Raw genomic sequence first — 20,028 nt, 5'->3', positions numbered from 1 at the left:
AAAGATACCCCCTGTATGCTAGGTTTACGAAATTGCTAGCTATGACTTGATCTCTTACATGCCCTCAGAGATGTCCAAATGCTTATATGGGAATTTTGTGGGCCACGCTACGCCAATAGTCGCATCGCTGAGCCAGTTGTGCGATCGAGATGCCAGAAAATCCATCTGATGATACCAAAAACTGCTCTCCGGAATCAAGCTCTGGCACTCCAGGAACAGACGAATTCGTCAATTTATGTGCGTTCGGATCACCCGTCTGAAAGAATGATGCGAAAGCTCCTGCGTATCCTTGATATGTAAAAGTGTCGGTTTTTTGGATGTCATTCACCTGATTCCACTGCTCAAATGGTCAGGAACTGTCTAGGTAAACGGGTGTCAACTCACATAGATTGTGTCAGAAGCGTGTTTAGCAGGTGAGATAGTGTATTCTCCAAGAAACGATTTCTTCTGGGCAGCGCCAGCCATCCAATAGGCAGGACAAGCCAAGACAGTATCTCTGAAGATAAGGCCTGCACGAATGTAGGTGGTGTTATAGTTGGGAAGCCCTTCTGCCGACCCTTGTGCGGGATACAGAGACAGTACTCGCATTCTATCACGGTCCGATAGTCCTGGCAGATACCCCTTCAGCCAGGCTGTAAGCGATATGACTGATGAATTGAACGGCGGCGAGCCGGAACTAGCTGCATGCTGAAAACCTGGAGGAATAAAGTTTTCTCCTTCGTGCAAATTATACATGCCAAATCCATAGTCGATGTTGACCTGACCACGAGCAGTTGCAGATGATAGTGATTGCGTCAGAAACGTGCCATCGATGACGGGTGACCAACTATAGGATGATGTGTTGTAAACATGAGACCCAGAAATGACAAGGGAGGCATTTCGGATGGCCTGAACATCAACACTCTTGAGGCACTGCAGAGAGTTGGGTCCGGAGCAGCCCGTAAGGTTAGCAAGAGAGTCGTAGAGTACCTGAGCTTGAGGTGCGTTGTACTTGTAAGTCTTTGGCCAAAATGGAGACGACGCCAAAGCTTTGGAGAACAAGGGGGGACTTGTCTTGCCGTTCTGCGCAATGACTTGAGCAACTACGCTACCACCTCCAGCTGATTGACCCCAGATAGTCACATTGGAAGAATCACCACCAAATTGAGAGATGTATTTGTGAGTCCACTGCAGCGCAGCATGTTGGTCCAGAAGCCCTGGGTTCAGGTCAGAGGTTGGATCTTCAGCAATCTCTTTGCCCGGCAGAAGACCAAAAGCATTGACTCGGTAGTTTGTGTAGACGAAAATGAAGTCGTTAGAATCGGAAACGTTGAGTACGGGATAGCCTGCAGATAATAAGTACCGATCTTCAAAGCCACGAATTCTACCCCAGCTAGAGCACTACACTTACCTGACGGAGGAATAGAAAAGTAGGCACTGCCCTGAATAAACCCTCCTCCATAGAACACCACCACGACCGGTCTCAATGGCTGTCCTGTAGTCCAGGGTCTTGAGTATAACCCAAGATACAGGCAGTCTTCAGATCCGTTCACGGTCCTCTGAGGGCACATGTCAAAAGCCTGTGTTGAGTTATATGTGCCATTAGTGATTGGAATGGGCGGTTGAGGTCCTCTGAAACGATTCTGTCCAACAGGGGGAGCGGCGAAGGGTATCTTTTGCCAGTAACTCAAGTTGTATCTTGCTGAGTGAGATCCTTCGAAGGTGCCATAGTCAAGCTCAGCTGTCAAGGTAGGAGTACCATTGCACACGGCTACCACAACCGCTATGGCGTAGAGACATGCGTTCAGATTTAGAATCATTGTGGGATTCTGGTGTTCGAAGATAGACTGCGTCCACGTACACTGCTGTGCATGCAGGATATACTCACAAAGACTCGGTATTCGGGTAAACTAACCCATCATCCCCTCATTCTGTGTCATGTATGATGATGCTTGGTCTTTCATGGCGAGGGAGGAAGATGGGGTAAGATGGAGGCAACTTCGGATGAATTGGAGCCGAGGCTGTGCGGGTTAGCTCTGCAGACTGTATATTTCCGTCAATGTTCAGTTAGCTGACGGCTCAAGTGAAAGGCTTCCGGAAGAATTGTGCGAAGATGTACAGAATCTAAAACGGAGAAATGGAAGGATTGTTCTGTACTGATGTAATCCCGTGCGAAAATGAGATTGACAGAAAATATTTGCAAAATTGGTCAGGGCTTCCAGCATCAGCATACTGGAGAAGAACTAGCCCTCGATGCCAACTTGGAGATCTCCGGCAACATGGCCCCAGAGCTCTTCGATGAAAGCGTTCTGTCGCTCACCTTTTCTTACTGCCAGGTACCTTCTACCATCGACTTCTGGTTGCCAATTGCCCTTGTTCGCATCGACAATCTGGCCACCGGCTTCCTCAAGAATTACCCAGCCAGCACATACATCCCAGGCCCAGCATCCTGCTTCCCAGTAGGCATCCAAATGACCAGCAGCAACGCCACACAGGTTCAGAGCAGCGGAGCCGAAGGAGCGGATGCCGTGGACAATGGCGCCACCTTCTTCTGCACTAGCACACAGGTTACGGAAAGTCTTGACTTTGACGTCGTAGTCGTGGCCTGCTCGGTCGCTTCCCCATTCCACCGCGACAAGAGCTTTATCAAGGGTGAGAGGCTCGGGCTCTTTCAGAGGTAGCCTGACATGGTCATGGAAAGGATCAGAGAGGAAAGAACCCTTCCCCTTGATTCCCGAGAACAAGGTCTTGTTGAATGGGTTGTAAATGACACCAACAACCGGTTTGCGGTTGATGGCGAGTCCTAGAGAAACACTGATGTATGGATATCTGTGGACTAGATTGGTGGTCCCATCAACAGGGTCGACGATAAGGGTTGGAGAATTGGTGAGTTTGTCACCGGGCTTGTAAGTTTCCTCGCCCATAAACCTGATGTACCGTGTGAGAAATGGGAAATGGAGGACAAGGTGACTAAGGCAAGGCGCACTCGAAGTGAGGGTAACTTTTGCGAACGAGGTCGGTGATCAGTCTCTCAGTAGCCTGATCGGTCTCCGTTACCAAATCGACCGAGTTCTTCTTCTCGCCTGCTGCTGTTGTAGAAGGACGAGCAGCAGTGATGACCTCGCCAGCCTGTTTGGCGACGTCAACGAGAAAATCGTGCACTTCTTGAAGATTGATGTCGGACATGATTGTGGTGGTGTTGCAATCAAAAGTTGCAAAGTTAGATAGAACTAGGTACAGTCCAGAGAGGGCACAAGTCAAGGCATGGCATTATGACGATGTATTGACCCGAGTGGATCCTTGGATCATTAGGAACTTGGGGTCGGAGGTGCCAAGACTGTTATCGATAAGGGAAGTAGCGCATGGCTCCTCTCCAGAACGCGCCTGCCAACACGTACAACTCGGCAGCTTCCCAAGCTTTCAAGCATTGCGATTCACATCAATGGCGCCCTTTAAGGATGAGCAAATATTGGTAAGCTGACGTCCATGCTGGCACAATTCTGGTCAGCCCGCTCACTTTTTGTGCGCCTCACAGATCATTGCGCCCGGCTCGCGAACGACCCTTGCGCAGCTCGGTCTGCCTGAGTCTCTGACTCCGGCGCGTTTTCGCATACGTTCCTGCATGTTTCCCGCCGAAAAGCCTGGCGAGTTCGAACCCAACAAAGTCCGCCGGAAAGATGCCCCTCCCGCCGATGGTGATAGCGAGCCTGAATACGAAGAGGATGTCCTGTCCGAGCAGGGCGCTGTCTGGCCTATTCAACAAGGTCGCATTGTCGATTGGGACTGCTTCTTTGCTCTGGTCGACCACGTCTACCGCAACATCAACCCACCTTTCCACACTGCCGTCCTCCTCATTGCTCAGCCAACATGGACTCCCAAGGAACACGAGAAGATTGCCCAGTTCATCTTCGAAAAGCTGAAGCCTCCAGCCTTTGGCCTAATGGATGCTGCCTCGGCCACACTATACGCATATGGTGTCTCCACTGCCACCATTGTTGATGTGGGATACGAGAAAGCCGACGTCACTGCCATTTCCGACTACCTGATCCACGACACAGGCCGCGCCCTTAGTGTGCCCAGTTGTGGTGGAGAGGCCATGACCGAACGTCTCTTCCAGCTCCTTGCGTCGAGAGGCTTCTCCAAAGAAGTATGCGAGCAATTGAAAAAGAACCCTATCTGCGAAATTCTGCCTCCGGATGTGGAGTTGCCATCAGAGAACGCTCCAGCATCGGCCGATCAACCATCTAACCCTGCTGCAGCTGCCAGCACTGGTGCGGAAGGCTCAGGTCCCGGGCAACGGACCACCACTGCAGCCCTTGGAGAGACGCCTCTAGGTCCAGGTCCTGGCACACAGGTCGGCAGCGAACAGCAAGACGGCGAGGATAATGAAGGTGTGCTAGACATTGCAAGCATCGTCACAGGCGGAAACATGACAGAATTCCTGGAACGCAAGGAGAAAGAGAAGGCTGAAAGACTCGCGGCAAAGAAGAAGGGCACAGAAGCCGGTTCCGCTGGCGCAAAGCCTGCAAAGCTGCCCAACTCCAAAAGACTTAAGAACACTTTTGTGTATGAGGATCACAATTTGCGCGATGCCATGAAGCAACAAAACTATAGCGACAAGCAGATTGCAGACATGCAAGCTGCTGTCGATGTTGGCACTGCAAAGAAAAGCGATGCAGACGCAGGTGACGGAGATCGTCTCGTGAGCGATGGCGCTCAGGATGACCTGCATGCACATGGCGGTGCTATTCGCCGAGAAGCCGAGGTCGGTATCGAGCGATTCCAAGCTGCTACTGGTGGCATACTGGACAGACTGGCTGATGTTATCTACCGCACTGTTTCTTCCGTCGAAGAGGTGGGTAAGAGAAGCGAACTGTGGGACTCGCTCATCATCGTTGGTAATGGATCCAAGGTCCGCGGTTTCAAAGAGGCTCTCCTCACAACACTGCAAACCAAGTACCTGATCTCACCATCTTCGGCCACCATCTTCACATCCGAACTTCCTTCAAACCTCTCTACCCCAATGGCAACCGGTGCTAACACCCCACAACCTACACTACCTCCACACCTGGGCTCTGGTGTCAATCCTTTGTTATATGCTGCGACAACGGCTCAAAATCCACAGCTGAACCCTATGAGCGGTGGAATGCCAAGTGGAAACATGCCTCACAGCTTGCACACGTCACACGCACAATCTCCGACAAGTGTAAAATTCGCAAAGATGCCTGAATACTTCCCTGAATGGAAGGATGCTGGTTATGAAGAAGCAGTGTTCCTTGGCGCTCAGGTCGCTGCAAAGGTGCTGTTCATGGCAGACCAAGGTCTGAACAAGGGCTACATGACGAGGACAGATTACAACGAACAGGGACCTCAAGGGATTCACGATTGCAGCATGTGAAGGGACTCGGGATGGGGTGCATCGGATGGTGAACAAGGCGTCAGCAGGTCAAATAAGTCTAGCATCGTGTTCAGTCAAGTATTGATAAGAGCGAGACATCTCTCGCTTCACAGGATTGCGACCCATTTACTACTTCGATCATCGTCAGGAGATGCATCGGCATGAAACAAAGACCAAGCGCAGGCTTGTGCATTTCATTTAGCTGCACGAAGCAGTGAAAAGACCCTGATCGATCGGGAACACCAATTTCGTTAAAGAAAAACCCTTTTATCTCTCCGGGAGTTGCTACTGAGCGTGTAGAGGTCCTTATCCAGCGCAAACCAAGCATCTTCTGTCATCCACACATCCCACCTCTTTCAAGACCGGGATTATTACTCGAACGCACCTGTCAAGATTCACTGTGCTAGTCATGATGCACTGCAGCAGTCAAAGAACCAAGAAGTTGTCAGTTTCGACCGAGCATGACTCTCCCGCTGGCGTTTTTCACGTCCATAGCTAAAACCTCGACGGACGCGTACGCTGAATAAGAAATCCACTCTGTATCAACTTCTGTCTCTTTCCGTAATGCGCCGAGAAGTATTACCCCACTGGCTAATTCAGGTACTCTAGGTTTGGCCTGCAAAATGACTCGAGTTGTTTCATGCGCAATGGTTCGACGAGCCAAATGCGCACAATCCTGCCGAATGAGTGGGCGCATTCCGAGCTGGTTTTCTGGAAATCAGCGACCTCGACGATGAGACCAAGTTAGCTATTCAAGCAGGAAAGGGAGGAGACATCAACACGCACTGTTCGGTAATTAGGCTTTATGGCGAGTACTCAACACTAGTTATTCCCTGCGGCGGCCAGCCTTCCCACGATCTTCAGGTGGGCCGTGCTCGTATGGATGGTTGCAGGGGTTGTCGGACCCGAGACGAGCTTCACCTAGTATCTTCAGGGAGTTGTTAGCTAAACACCTTGTTCATATTTTTCCCTTCTATTCCTTCTTCTCGTTCCTCTTTCTTTCCTTTTGCCCTGCTCCAATCTCAGGGCCGTATCAATCTGGCCGACCAAGTTTGAGGTTGCATCCCGCTGGCAGGTGCAAATCCGTTCGCTCGCTCATCACTACTCGGATAGGAGTACTCGAGGCCGTACTCGTACAAGTAACCTAGAGCAGCTCTATCTCTGCCTGAAGGTTTTGCATTTGCCGCCATCAAACCTTTAACCTCCTCGTCGATCTAAGACGGCAATCCCGAGCTACGACGCTACAACGATCTGAACCCCACGCCCACCCTCTCGAATTCGACCATTGTTCTAGAACAGAAGTCGGCTCGCCGAGGAACCGTGTGAAAACGTTTCGACGTTGGCATCTCCTCAGACCTTGGTTTCTCAATATCTCAGACCTCCCTGCATCGATCCCTTCTGCGTTTCAACGCGTAAGCAGTCGCAACACCCGACTCCTCCAGCTTCGACGCCGCCACCCATACCACTTGAAAGAGACGGATAGACACCACAAGTCACACTGCCGCCCTGGAGCGATCGCTTCTATTATTACCCGAACCCCGACCCGATTGCGCCCGCCAAAGCGACTGGTGCGCGACAACTAAACGACGAATCGCCGCTGCGCATCTTGACATGACGACTGTTGAGCAGCCTTCTCGCCATATTCATTTCAGCTCCGATTATTCCACCCAATCTTCGACCAGGCCTATTCCCGTTCTTACGACCAGCGCCCCCGACTCCGACGCTTCTCCCGACCCAATGGATACTGGTTCCGACAATGCTGCCAGGGACTCGCAGAATGCCAGTCCCAGGGGTGACAAGCGGGATATGCAGCCTGGAAACTCTGCTGAGCAAGACGGCCACCCTAGTCAGCGAAATGGAGTCCTCGGTCAACACGCGGTGGGTGCAGCAGCAGCAGCACAGCAACCAAAGGCCATAAGTGCTGCCTTTATTCATAAACTATACAGGTAGTGCTTTCTTGCTACCATCTGGAAGCTTTTCAGCCGGCTAACCCCTTACCAGCATGCTTGAAGACCAAAGTATACAGCATTTGATTTCCTGGTCTAGTACCAATGAGAGCTTTGTCATGTCACCTTCAACCGAGTTTTCCAAGGTTCTTGCGTAAGCAACATTTTCGAAAGTCGGATTCGACTTGAAGCTAATAACCGGCTAGATCATATTTTAAGCACACCAATATTTCATCATTCGTCCGTCAACTGAATATGTACGGTTTTCACAAAGGTAATCGCGGTGACTTGCATTAGCTAGCATGATGCTGACCACAACACGAACAGTCAGTGATGTTTTCCACACGGGGTCGCCGGACTCTCCTCTATGGGAGTTCAAACATGGCAATAACAATTTCAGGAGGGGAGACTTGAACGGATTGAGAGACATTAAACGCCGAGCCTCCAGGCACACTCTGATACACCGCGACTCTTTCTCGAACGCTACCCCCAAGATGACGCTTCAGCCACCTCCTCCGCCACCTCCTGGTGCACCGATGGAGCCGCCAATGCCGGATCCTGTCGAAGCCCGACTCAGCATGCTAGAGTTCAATCTTCAAGATGTTTATGCAAGGCTGGCAAGATCGGAAGATGCATATGCAAACCTTAGTGCCAAATGTCAGATGCTGTCGGAGGGATTGGCAAGATGCCATTATGTGAGTCTTGCGCCATTGTCTCATATTTCAGCCACTGACCCCAAGCCAGTGGAGTGGTGAACTATCATCGCAGTTGCTCGTAATGGTACCTGATCCGGAAACGCCAATTCACAGAGACGTATCAGCATTGCGCGCCGAGATCAACCGAAATGCGGATATTTTGAGAACTCATGAAGGCCCACACGAAACTTTGCAACCCACCCGCCCTCCTTTCATGTCAGCGCCTTCCTACGACCACGGTGGTCCTGTTTCGCCACGTCAGCAAGCAATGGATGCTTCCCGTAGGCCTTCGCTGCAACCAAATTCGCGCGCTTCTTCTTTCAGGACGCCCATGCCTCCACACATGACGGCATCACCTCACAGATTTGGTTCTCTGAGTGGTCCTTCCGGACCGCCATCACCTTCGTCCAGGCAACCTGCACCCCCGCCTCCACCACCCACATACACGACACTTCCGCCTCCACCGGTCCCCGTAGCCCAGGCACCTGTGCAGCATCGCCCAGCCTCACCTCCCATGAATCTGTCTCGTCGTCACACTTCTGCGGATATTAGACTACAAGGGTGGAACGGCCCACCCCATGCGATTCCTCCACCTCCTCCACCACACGGGGGCTCGCCTTTTACGACAGGAGGACAAAACTCAGTACAGTGGCCTTCGTCTCCATTCCGTCAAGGCAACAATGAAGGCCAGCAGATCAGAGACACTTTGGCGCAATATGAACTGCCCCGTGCAACGTCTAGACTTGGATCTCGACAGACTACACCACCTGACTCAGGACCTCCGTCGTATGCCAATAACAGCGGCGAGGCGGGATGGCAGCTGCCTGGACCAAAGTTCTCTTTCAAGGGTGTTGAGGCATCGGCACCAGGAACTCGCCGAAGCAGCATGGCCAGCAATGTACACTCACTGCTTAATCCTACAGCAGAGTCAAACCAAGATCGAGATGGAGAAGAAGGACCCGAGGATAGGAAGCGAAAGAGATTAGCATAAGATTTGAAGACGGAGCAGTCCACAATGCATAGCATTTTTCAGAACAGACACCCTATGTCTTTAGGTATAGAAATTGAACATGTCCTGACTATGCTGCAATGCTCTCGTGACTATTCAAGCGTCGAGGATGTGAAAGTCGCGTGTAATCGGAAGGAAAAATAGGGACAGGGTACAGTAGAAATAGGACCGAGTCAGGACTCAGAAGCGTTCGTTCGGGGCCGCCCGCTTCTCGACCCTAAATCTGGCGGCGGGCCTGGCCTCGGCAGCGGGCAGCATTGAAGATGTTGGCAGAAAAATAAAAATTATTGCTGGAGTCGCAACGCACTCCCCTACTTCTGTCCTAATCGCATATACATACTTTACTTCGCATCCTAATCGCACACTCGCTGTCGCCTGCCAAGATGGTGCAAAAAGTCTATGTCACGTACAACGATGTACGAGTCCCCGAGTAGCGCTGAATCGCATGGCAGCTATGAAACCGCACTGACAAGAGGCAGGTACACAAGCTCTGCCAGAACTCGGCTGAGCGCATCTTGAGCGACTGCAAGCCCAACCTCATCATCGCAATCGGCGGCGGCGGTTACGTTCCTGCCCGTATCCTGCGTTCCTTCCTCAAGAAGCCCGGCAGCCCCAACATCCCCATCCAGGCCATCGGTCTTTCTCTCTACGAGACCCTCGGCACCGAGACCCCCGAAGAGGTCCCCGGCACAAAGGTCACCCGCACACAATGGCTGGATCTGTCTTCTCTCGAGATGGCCAACCTGATCGGCAAGAACATTCTTATCGTCGACGAGGTTGATGACACACGCACCACTCTCGAGTACGCCGTGCGCGAGCTGCAGAAGGATGTCGATATCGCTACTGAGAAGCTTGGCCGTACCGCCGAGAAGACCACCTTCTCCATCTTCGTCCTGCACAACAAGGACAAGACCAAGAGAGGTACCCTCCCCGAGGAGATGGTCAAGCCCGACCACTACGTTGCCGCCGTCACTCTTCCCGACTACTGGATCTGCTATCCTTGGGAAGCTCAGTACGTTCTTTCTCCCTATTGATTCTTCACGTGCCTTCGCTAACCCGACTTCTCAGGGACATTGACGAGCACGACCGCAACGCTGCTGAGCAGGCCAAGCAACAATAGATTTTCACGAACATTCCGGCGGATGGGGAAGGGCAAAGATAATACGGCGTTTGGGGTAGACCCTGTCAAGTTCATGAATCCAATATCTACGATCTCAAAATCATAAAAGAGTTTCATCATTACTTCGAGGCCGAGTCCGAGTCCGAGTCCGTCAGCCATCTATTGATATACCGCCATGTCATGTTGCTGATAGGGTAACCCTGGTCCGGGTATTAAGCTTCATCTGATCCGTCTCCGTAGGCTTGCCATCTCTGTTTAGTCATGTCAGCAATCCCTGGGAGCATTTTCGCTGGAACAAAACCGTCTGTGCTTTCTCTTGACGACTTTGTGGTGTTGGTTCGTTGATGGAGGTGAATAATCAGAAGTTGTTCGTCCCAGGCACCAGTGAATACTGTTGGAGCGCTCGTGTGATGCAGCGCACAGTGCGAATGAATTCGATGTCACACTGATGAGATACCTTGGAACGAGCTTGTCGCTACCTGTGTATCACATCAAACTTCATATGTCTTGATGCAACGAACAACCTGATAGAATACTTGATGCATGCATGCATCGATGTTAACCGGCAATTAGCCGCCGTATACAAGCCCGTATGGAACCTGCTTTGCACGCCCAATGACGCGTCATTGTTTGCTGACATTGTCCAGTGTGCAACATTTATTTATCTACAAGTATTTACTTACATTCATTCTGATCGCAAACACCTAGAACTCAAAAATTCAATCAGGACAGCATCTAACAACATGATTTCTCAACTCCTACTCCTCATCATCACCATCTTCATGCCTCCCGTTGGCGTCTTCTTCATCGCCGGGTGTGGAGCAGACCTTCTGATCAACATCTGCCTGACTGTGCTCGGGTACGCGACTGACTCTCTTTTTCCACACCACACCTCCTTCATTATATCTTTCGCATCACAACATACTAATTATAACACAGCGTCATCCCTGGCCACGTCCATGCATTCTACCTCGAATACGTCTACTTCAAGAGAGAGGAACAGAGTGCCGTTGGCAACTACGACAACACCAGAGCTCCTGGCGTCTATAGCGATAACGTCCAGACTGGCGGTAGAGGCTATGGCACGCTCCCTCCTCCTGCTGGCGCCCCTGTGAACTAGGAGGCTGGGCGCCCCTACTCGTACTTTCGAGCAAAGAACACCAACGAGTACCCCCATCGCAGCTCAAGACACCAAGGCATTGCCCCGAGGGACCAAACCGCATCCATACCTGCATATGCACCGCCACCTCAATAGTGTCTCACTACTCAATGGCGTCTCACTGATTTACACTACTTTTTTTTCTTTGATTCTCGCGACCCGTCATGATTGACGAGGTCTCGGGCTTCGTGATCTTCCATAGTACTACCCACTACCTCTATGAGACCCAAACCCAAGCTCGAGAATGAGAAATATACCTACTTACAGACTGAGACTGACCTCTCCCTCAAGAGTGATTTTGAATCGTTTTGATGTGGTGCCTAACTCAATCCCCCTTCCCAACACATGACATGATTTGCGAAGAGGTAAGTAATTGGAAAACCACGAATCGGGTGTTTGACATTCTCCCGTTCTTCAACATCTGCGTCGAGGTTCTTCCTCTCCCCACGCTTGAGTCTCCCTGGAGTTCGGTCCACACCACAATTCCCGAACTGGCAAAAGTGAAGTCAGCAGATGATTACAGCTCAAGCTAACCGTAACACGCGAAGCTAGTCAATTCTTCGAACGTCGAAAAGGACGTAAATTCGCGCGGGAATCCACACAAACATCATGACATGGGTACCAGCAAGTTTCCAGAAGTCACAGAAGAGCATACATTAGCTTGTGACAGACCGCATGGACTCTGAGAGTGCTAGCTTGGAGTACACAGGGACATGAACGGCCATTGGAAACGCTGTAACACGAATCAATGAGGTCTACCACTGGCACACCAGAGCATTGAGACGGTCGTGGGATCGACAGACGCAGATGAGCGTTTGGACCACAGACAGATTTGGAAGAAAGCACGGAGAAGAAAGCTCACAGCTGTACACCAGGTCAAAAATTAGCTAAAAACACACATTTATCAGATTGGTGCCAACGAGAGCATCCAGACTGACATCAAATGTTCGATCAAAAGTTGAAGAGACATAAAGATGAGAGATAGGGGCTCCTGGGTTGGCGAAGAACCTCCTCCGTGTATACAGCGGCAGCTCTGCGGCCGAATCAAATAAAACAACATCATTGCTCTACATAAAGATGAGAGATGTGCTAGTTTGTCGTTTCGACAGGAGCGGGAGAAGGAGCTCTTCGCGAGCATCGATATCGTGTACATTCGAAAGCGGATTCTCTGTTCCGCCTAGAGCCTCATTGGCAAGACCACGGGCAATGATATGATGCTAAAATACAGCTGGGGAATTCGAGAGAGATGTTGTGGTTGTTGTGAGCAAAGGTACCTGTTGCGGATGGCAACGTCGATTGCTGCCAATCCCGGTGTTCGGGACACGAAGCTTCGTTGAGAATTGCTAAGCGTTGCTTCGTGGCTTGTATTCTCGAACTCTTGAATGCTGTCATTTTTCGCGCGTTCAAAAGAAACAAAAACCGCGCTATGAGTTGCTGATAAGACCTGACATCTGCTCACAAGCTTTCGAGGCTCTACAAGTGTGATACGACAGCAAACCGCCTCTGAATCACATTGGAAAGCTGAGGGGCTCGTATTATGTGTCGTACAGAACGGAGGTCCGTGCTGTGAGTGGGGGAAAGAGCAATGTCCGAGTCGCAAGAGGCAGACCTCTGCTCATCATCCACACGCAACAGCAATAGTGAGTGCTACTTCATCCAGACATGCTCGAGGTCTCTATCTGTGTCATGTTTAAGCGGAAGAACGACTATGTTCTGCATCGGTGATGCAATCGATTGAGATACGACAACGCCTGGTACAATTCTCACGTGATTTTGTGTAAATCCAACGCTAGCCTTCTCTGTCCAGAGCTCTCGGTCATGAAGCACGGGAGCGCTGGAAGATTAATCAGAAAGTGTGTACAACAACCCAACAATCCAGAGTCTCGCAAGGGACATGATGGATCGTAGCCTGTATGGTATTCTAGCAATGGAGTATACGTTTGAAGAGCAAGGCCAGCGTAGAGCAGGTGCCGGATTCCTTGTGCTCGATGCGGATGGTACAATGTGAATCACGTGATCCGTTCAATTTGGCCTCCTTTCTTTCTGTCACCATCGGAAGCACATCCACGATCCATCCACGGCACAGTCAGACACGCCAATGGAATCTAGGTTACTTAGTGTATCGTTGAGACATAAGTTGTCGTTGCTATGTGCTGGGAGTTGTACTACTCGATGCCAAGCCATTTTGCCCGCACCCAAATCTATACCATCACAAACGCCTCGTGATGAGTTCTTTTGGCGCCCTCACTACGAAAGCACTACTTTCTGAGATTGAGTCTGACGTACGGTATTTCAACATCCTCCTCCGTAGTGTCCTCAGCAGTAATCTCGAAGATCACTTGCTTCTGGTGCTCAGGAATGGGCTTCTTGCTGATGGTCTCTACAAGTTCGCTCAACCTAAGAACATTGTTAGCATGAGTCTAGAAACACAGGGTGAATAAACTTACTTAAGAGGCAACCTGTCCTTGTTCTTGGCTGCAGGATAGAAGCTAGCATATAGCAAGCTGACTCCGGAACTGATCATCGTGACTTCAAGACCCTTGTCAGAGAAGTCCTTCAAGAACTGTTCCAGAGTGACGTCCTCAGTATCGAAGCGGTCCCAGAGCTTGTCAATAACGACCTCGCCGTTCTTGCCTTGGTACTTGCCCTTGGGCGAAGCGATGGGCTCGGAGAATCCGAAGAATGGCAGGGCCAAGTTGATGAAGCCATTCTTGTATTGTTCGATGTCGTCCTTGCCGTCGATGATCTTGAACAGCTCAAGGACCACAAGACCAGTGACCAGAGCAGTAGTAGTTGCAATGGCAGGAATGATCTTTCCTGCAATGAACTTGGTCTTGAGACGATCGGCATTGACAATCTTGTAGTTGTCTGCACGCAAGTTGCTGGCAGCGGTGATGAAATCAATGTGGAAGTTGGAATCATCGTCCTTCTCGAATTCGACAGGAGTCAGCTTGAAGTTACCCAAGCTCTTGGGCGAAGGCAGCGACTTTGCGATCTGGTCGAGTTCATCGTTGTCGTCCATCGATGCTGCAGGACCATTCGGGTCGGGCTCGTTCTCGCTGGCCTGGATCTTGACACCAGGGTCGGGCTTGAAGTCTTCGATGATGATGTTGTTAACAAGCTCATCAATCTCAGCCTTGTCCTTGGTGCTCTTCTGAGGAATGCCATAGTTGAAGGCGTGAAGGTTAGCAGCGGCAAGGACGAAGGTGAAGTGGGAGTCGTTGTTTGAATCGTACTTCAACGGGTCGGGAGCACGCTTGGGACCAGACCAGAAGTCCTGACCGCTTGAGGTCTTGGAATCCTTGGGGAAGTTGTACAGGAGCTGCTGAATAGCATTGTTGTACTGCTTCTCGAATTGCGACCTGGCCCACTTGATGCAATCCTCGTAGGTTTCGGGCTTGTCAGTGACTAGGAACTCCTTCAAAGTCTCGAGAGTCTGCTTTTCGTTGCCAGATTGCTTGAGAGCAGCACCGAGGTAGTCGGGTTGAGTGATGTATGCGTTGACAATCTCAGCAGGTCCAGCGAAATAGGTGTGGAAGAGGTCCTTGGCCCAGGCGATGGTGTGCTCAATGCGGTTGGGGAAACTGCGAAGAGTGCACATGGGGAAAGACTGCTCGGGCGGGTCTTGCGAGCTTGAGTATGACTCGGTGATTCTGGGAAGAACGACCTGGGTGTTGCCCTTGGTACCGAGAGTGCCGCTGTCCAGCAGAGGCTTTTGGAAGAAGACACACCTGCGGTCAACATAGGTACGAGCATCGACGTTGTCAAGTGCGTTTGTGACACCGTCAAGGCTGTTCCAGAAGTCCTCGTTGAAAAGATGCTCGGTATCCTGACCGACACGATCCTTCATGGATTCGATCTTACCCTTCAGGTCGGGGTTCATGGCTTGAACGGCTCTGGTAGCAGACTCGCTCTTGAGTTGACCAACATCCTTGGATCTGAAGAGGAACTGTCTGTTCAAGTTGCTGCGCTCGATCTGGTCCATATCTGTGACGGTAATTTTGCCCTTGGGACCAGTTGCAAGACCAACCATGGCCCAGTTCTTCAGCATCTCGCAACCAATGGCTCCAGCACCAACCAAGAACTGCTGGTTGTTGGCAAGCTTCTCCTGGAACTCCTTACCGAAGACGGCGACTTGACCGTCGTAACGGGTACCGGTGGGCTTGCAAAGCTCTTCAGAACGCTTGACAGAGGTAGGAACAGCTTCCAAAGCATCAAAATAGAGCCACTGAACAATAGGGTGAAACTTTCCAGAGACGGACTTGAGAACCTCTTGTGCAGCAAGACCACCAAAGAAAGCGGCCATGGGACTGAGATCACCCTGAGCCTGGTATGCCAATTCACGAATGACCTTCTCGTCCAACTCGACCTTCTCCTCTCCAGAGCCTGCCAGGTCTTGTGCGAGCTTAGTGATCTCGTCGGCGTCCTGTTCGTTGTGAGGCTTAGGGAAGTGTCCGTGCTTGTCGTTGAAGGCGTGAAGGGCCTGGAAGCCAACGTGAAGCTGATTGGGGCGGTCAAACTTGGCAAAGTCGGACATCATAAGCTCGGGCTTCTTCAACTGCTGGCTCAGAGGTTCGAAGTTGAGGAACTTGGGCATCTTGACCTGGGTGTAGAGACCTCCACGCTTGTAGTCACCAAGACCAGAGACGTCTCCAATGGAGAAGGTGTAGGGACCATTGACGGTGATCTTGCGGGGTGCAGAGTCGTTCAGAGCATCCATGCCCTGGACTTCGGAGAAGGTCACAAAGTCGCCATCTTCCAGACCGTGTCTTGTCTCGTCCAGAGCGGAGACGATACCCTCCGAGTCGATGTTGGCGATGATGCCGCTGACGGGGTTCTCACCGTTGTAGTCGCCGATTGTGAAGTTCTTGCCAAAGTCGGTGAAGATGGTTCCGAAGAGACCGAAGGTGTCGGCCACGACGAGGTAGATGGCGTTCTGGTGGCAGTAATCTGAGATGAGGAGCTGGTCCTTGAGGGGGGTGTCGGTGAGGACGACGCATTGGAAGTCCTTGAGCTGGCTGAGGTCGTCGGTGATGGAGTTCGATTTGAGGAGGTTTACAGGAGTGTAAGGGTTGAGTTCCGAGACGCGAGGAACTGTGACTGCGGCGCGCGGCTTTCCGACGTCTTCGGGGTGGAGGAAGAACTGTGATGACAGGTCCTGGATCTGAGCGGGCTTGGGGTCGTACAGGGTCAAGCTCTTGACACCTGCAAGCGCAATGTTCTTTGCAATCTCGACACCGAGACCGCGCATACCAACGATGAGGATGTTGGATGAGCCCATGCGCTTCATGGCCTCGTGGCCCAGCACGTAGAGCTGTCTGCTGTATAGTGATTCGTCAATCTCTCCGTTTGCCTCCTTGAGCTGCTCAACGGCAGCTGCAGGGCTGTCGACATCCATCTTGGTGTCCTGCCACAGTGTCAGCATGTCTGCTCTCTCGTGCCAGCAGTGTCCTCTTCTCTCACAGTCATAGCTTTCTTGGACGGACTGGCCTCGGCCTCGCCGGACAAGCGCCTTTTGCCCAGTTTGACTGTGGACGAAGAAATCTTGAAGGCGGAACTATCGTTCGTGGGGGTAGTGCGCGTGATAGAAGCAGTGTTGATGGCGGCGATCGATGATCGGAAAGGACGGAGATGGAGATGGACGGGCGGGATGTTAGAGGCGAGAGTTTGGGTTGTGCTTGCTCTCTGTTGGTGCTCGTGTCTTGCCAAGTTCGCACGTCACATGAAATGCCCCGCCATCTGAAGCTTTGCAATCCGGACGCAATCGAACGCCATAGAAGCTATGTTCTTTCTTCACCTTCAATTAACTGCTGTTTGTCAGGCATGTATCATAAGCATATCCCTACCGATCTTGACCACGGCTGAAGCTTAGCAACCTCAGTTGACTGATCACGAGCGACTTGTCAATCCTGGAGCATTGCCGAAATACCACCCGTGTGGTCAGCCAAGAACATGGTCGCCACTGCACAAGACATGAAAATGGAATAGAAAGATAAAACAGATTCTTTGGCATAGCGTGGTAGCAGAAGAGCTCCGGGTATAGTGCCAATAAACAGAAAAAAAAAACATGATAGCTCGGAAAAAGAACAACAATCCTCCTGCATCCACCCACAGCTGGACAGCCTAGAAACAGTTCAACACTCCCTTCTTCTTCTTCTGACCTGTATTCAATTCCCGCATACGCTCCTCGAGCGCCTGTCTCGCTCGCTCGGCGCGGTGTCTCATCTCCCTCTCTTCCTCAACCTGCTGCATGCTTGCCCTGGAATTCGTACGTTCCTTGCGTAAGCCAACAAGCTCATCTTCCAAGTTGGAACACTTCTTCCTCCATGACTCAAGGTCTTGTCTGGTCTTGTTCTGTGAAGTCTCGAGATCGACAAGCGCTTCCTCCAGAGTAGCAGTGAGTTGCTTCTCCGCAAACAAATGTTTCTCAATAGTGCGAATGCGAGACTCTTGCTCCTCGATCATCTGTGCATATCCAGGATCTGGCTGCATGGTGGAGGGCGCAGTCGATGGCGGCTGTGGAAATGAGCCGTGATGAGGTGTTCCAGGAGGAGATGAGGCCGTGAAGGTAGTGGTCGGTGCAGGGCTCGAAGTACGAGCGTCAATACCCAAGCCCATCGGGATGCTACTACTTTGGCTCAAGAAAGGACTCAGTCCATTTAAGCCCGGAGTAGGGATTGGCGGCAAGGGAATTGCGGGAGGTGGAGAGGGAAGTCCCGAAGTAGCGTTTGTCGCGACCGTGGCACTGGACTTTGGACGGTTCATCAATGATGTCTGTGAGCTCGTGCGTGCAAGTGCAAATGCTGCGGCCTCTGGCGACAACGACTCACGAGCATAGTTCAACGAATCACGCGACGTCGATGCCATTGAACGACGTTGCAACTCAGCAAGCTGAGACTCGAGAAGAGAGACCTTCAGCCTGGCGTCCTCAAGCTCCTTCTTCATCTCATTCTTTGCGCTTGTAGCTTCCTCAAGTTGTGTGTGTCGCTCGCTCTGTATGGCTGACAGTCTATTGCTAGTGTCCTGGTGTAGGTCGTATGTAGAGTTGAGTTGGTCTTCCAATTCTTGCACCAAAGCAGCGCTCTTGCGTTCGTTTTCAACTGCCCGATCCATATTGGCCAGAATTTCTTGGTTGCTGGTCTTCAACTGAGCGATCTCCGTCTCAAGACCGGTGACCTTGGTCAGAGCTGTATGAAGTTCCAGTTCGCTTGCGCCACCAGTGTTGACGTCTCTGCTCTGGCCAACGAAGTCGGTCAGATGGGAGTGGAATCGCCCAACATCAGTTTCATGGCCAAGAATAGCCGATGCCTCAGCAAGCAACTCTTCCAGATCGACCTGCGACCGCTTGAGATCTTGCTGAACAGACTTGTGCTGAGCTTCCAGAGTTGCGTGCCTCTCGTTGAAGTCGTTTTCAGCCGTCGTCATAGCGGCCTTCGCGCTGTCGAGCTCTTCGGCGTGTGACGCTTTGAGAGTCTCCAAATTCTGCTCGTGTATTCCAATTGCAGACTTGTGAGCTTCTATCTGGCTTTCCAGGTTTGAGACCAAGTTACGGTGGGTTTGCAGTTCCTTCTCGGTAAGTTCTCTACCCTTGCTGTCTTCATCGACCTGTTGCCTGATGCTTGCGTAAGACTGCTCGAGTAGCGAGAGCTTCTGATTGTGCTCGTGACTGGCCGCTTGATAATCACCAATCTGCTTTTGCAAAGATTCAACAAGTTCTCGATGCTGGACACGCTCTTGATCGAGATTTGCAATCGCTGCGTCGTATTCGGCGTCACGGCTGGCGACGGACTTGTGTGCGTCGGAGAGGGAGGTCTCGAGAGTGGCGATGGTAGCGAGTAGCTTAACCTCCGACTCCTTCATTGAGTTCTTCATTTCAGCATGTTTCGACTCCCAGCTGGAAATTTGGTTCTGCAGGTGAGAAACGTGATCATCGTTATTGTCTGGCGATCGTTCTCCGCCCGCGACAGCATCTCTTTCAACATGATGCTGTAGTTTTGATCTCAATTCGCCGATTTGAGATTGAAGCTCTTTCTCCCGAGTCTCGTGGGCTTCACGAAGAGAACTTACCTGCTGCTCACTTTGGGTGAGTTGATCACGCATATGACCAAGAGCAGTGAAATCTACGGTGTTGGAAGCCGAAGCACTTGCTCTTTCGCGTGTCAATCCCGTGATGATAGCAGTTTTGGCATCAAGATCTCTTCGAGTAGCCGTGACTTCTGCCTCTATAGCATGCATCCTTTCAGTGCGATCGTGCAGATCACCCATAATGGTGTTGAGGTGGATCTCGAAATTCTGGCGGACATCGATGTTGGACTCGAAGTTATCCAGAGCAATATTACGGAGAGATGCAAACGAACGCATCGCTCGGTCGTTGTTGATAGTAGTGTTGGCCATGAGATCCTGACTGGGTTTACGACGAATCATAGGCTTGACCAGCGAAGGAGACGACTGTCTGTTGGTAGCCAGCTGAGCTCGCTGAACTTCGCGCTTCAGATCCTCGACCTGACTGAGAGCACTCTTGTGCTCGTCCGAAAGTCTGACGTAATTGTCCGAGATCTCCTTCAGGCTCAATTCTCTTTCAATGTGTAGCTGCCTCAACATTTCCATCTCGTGGGCGAGTGCTCGTTCTTCAGACCGAAGAGGGGGTTCATCCTCGTCGACAATCGTGCTTGCATCATCACTCTCAATATCTCTCGTGGTTCTGTCTTGAGACCCATTTGCT

The 20,028-nt window shown here is 51.3% G+C and overlaps 8 protein-coding genes across 8 annotated transcripts; 5 read left to right on the top strand and 3 right to left on the bottom strand.

The window, feature by feature from the left end:
- Nucleotides 1–22: 22 nt before the first annotated feature.
- Nucleotides 23–1,986, bottom strand: M438DRAFT_196665 (carboxylesterase). The gene is made up of 3 exons (XM_029899305.1): nt 1,391–1,986; nt 385–1,325; nt 23–337 (listed from the first exon to the last, which is right to left on the bottom strand). Exons 1-3 carry the CDS (start codon nt 1,797–1,799, stop codon nt 83–85), a joined length of 1,605 nt encoding a protein of 534 aa, XP_029761690.1. The 5' UTR covers nt 1,800–1,986; the 3' UTR covers nt 23–82.
- A 236-nt stretch (nt 1,987–2,222) lies between these two features.
- Nucleotides 2,223–3,165, bottom strand: M438DRAFT_354564 (inositol monophosphatase; the record flags this gene model as incomplete). The annotated part of the gene is made up of 2 exons (XM_029906963.1): nt 2,223–2,907; nt 2,966–3,165. The coding sequence occupies 2 exons, from the start codon at nt 3,163–3,165 to the stop codon at nt 2,223–2,225; spliced, it is 885 nt and encodes a 294-aa protein (XP_029761689.1).
- A 256-nt stretch (nt 3,166–3,421) lies between these two features.
- M438DRAFT_271982 (actin-like ATPase domain-containing protein) lies at nt 3,422–5,377 on the top strand (the record flags this gene model as incomplete). The annotated part of the gene is made up of 2 exons (XM_029900523.1): nt 3,422–3,451; nt 3,515–5,377. The coding sequence occupies 2 exons, from the start codon at nt 3,422–3,424 to the stop codon at nt 5,375–5,377; spliced, it is 1,893 nt and encodes a 630-aa protein (XP_029761688.1).
- A 1,806-nt stretch (nt 5,378–7,183) lies between these two features.
- M438DRAFT_272047 (uncharacterized protein) lies at nt 7,184–9,009 on the top strand (the record flags this gene model as incomplete). Its single annotated transcript, XM_029900529.1, has 5 exons — nt 7,184–7,323; nt 7,379–7,477; nt 7,530–7,597; nt 7,651–8,018; nt 8,068–9,009. 5 exons carry the CDS (start codon nt 7,184–7,186, stop codon nt 9,007–9,009), a joined length of 1,617 nt encoding a protein of 538 aa, XP_029761687.1.
- A 374-nt stretch (nt 9,010–9,383) lies between these two features.
- Nucleotides 9,384–10,448, top strand: M438DRAFT_364582 (PRTase-like protein). Its single transcript, XM_029907734.1, has 3 exons — nt 9,384–9,443; nt 9,507–10,039; nt 10,096–10,448. Exons 1-3 carry the CDS (start codon nt 9,411–9,413, stop codon nt 10,145–10,147), a joined length of 618 nt encoding a protein of 205 aa, XP_029761686.1. The 5' UTR covers nt 9,384–9,410; the 3' UTR covers nt 10,148–10,448.
- A 377-nt stretch (nt 10,449–10,825) lies between these two features.
- M438DRAFT_396495 (uncharacterized protein) lies at nt 10,826–11,385 on the top strand. Its single transcript, XM_029909264.1, has 2 exons — nt 10,826–11,006; nt 11,087–11,385. The coding sequence occupies exons 1-2, from the start codon at nt 10,891–10,893 to the stop codon at nt 11,265–11,267; spliced, it is 297 nt and encodes a 98-aa protein (XP_029761685.1). The 5' UTR covers nt 10,826–10,890; the 3' UTR covers nt 11,268–11,385.
- Nucleotides 11,386–13,163: 1,778 nt separating this feature from the next.
- On the bottom strand, nt 13,164–16,860 carry M438DRAFT_295126 (putative poly(A) RNA transport protein). The gene is made up of 2 exons (XM_029901868.1): nt 13,754–16,860; nt 13,164–13,703 (listed from the first exon to the last, which is right to left on the bottom strand). Exons 1-2 carry the CDS (start codon nt 16,729–16,731, stop codon nt 13,565–13,567), a joined length of 3,117 nt encoding a protein of 1,038 aa, XP_029761684.1. The 5' UTR covers nt 16,732–16,860; the 3' UTR covers nt 13,164–13,564.
- On the top strand, nt 16,835–17,300 carry M438DRAFT_196473 (uncharacterized protein). The gene has a single exon (XM_029899304.1). It carries the CDS (start codon nt 16,938–16,940, stop codon nt 17,169–17,171), a length of 234 nt encoding a protein of 77 aa, XP_029761683.1. The 5' UTR covers nt 16,835–16,937; the 3' UTR covers nt 17,172–17,300.
- The last annotated feature ends 2,728 nt before the right edge of the window (nt 17,301–20,028 follow it).

Source organism: Aureobasidium pullulans, assembly GCF_000721785.1.
Source record: "Aureobasidium pullulans EXF-150 unplaced genomic scaffold scaffold_7, whole genome shotgun sequence".
NCBI classification, from domain to species: Eukaryota; Fungi; Ascomycota; class Dothideomycetes; order Dothideales; family Saccotheciaceae; genus Aureobasidium; species Aureobasidium pullulans.
Note: the sequence above shows the minus strand (reverse complement) of the source record. Positions and strands in the feature narration are given on the sequence as shown.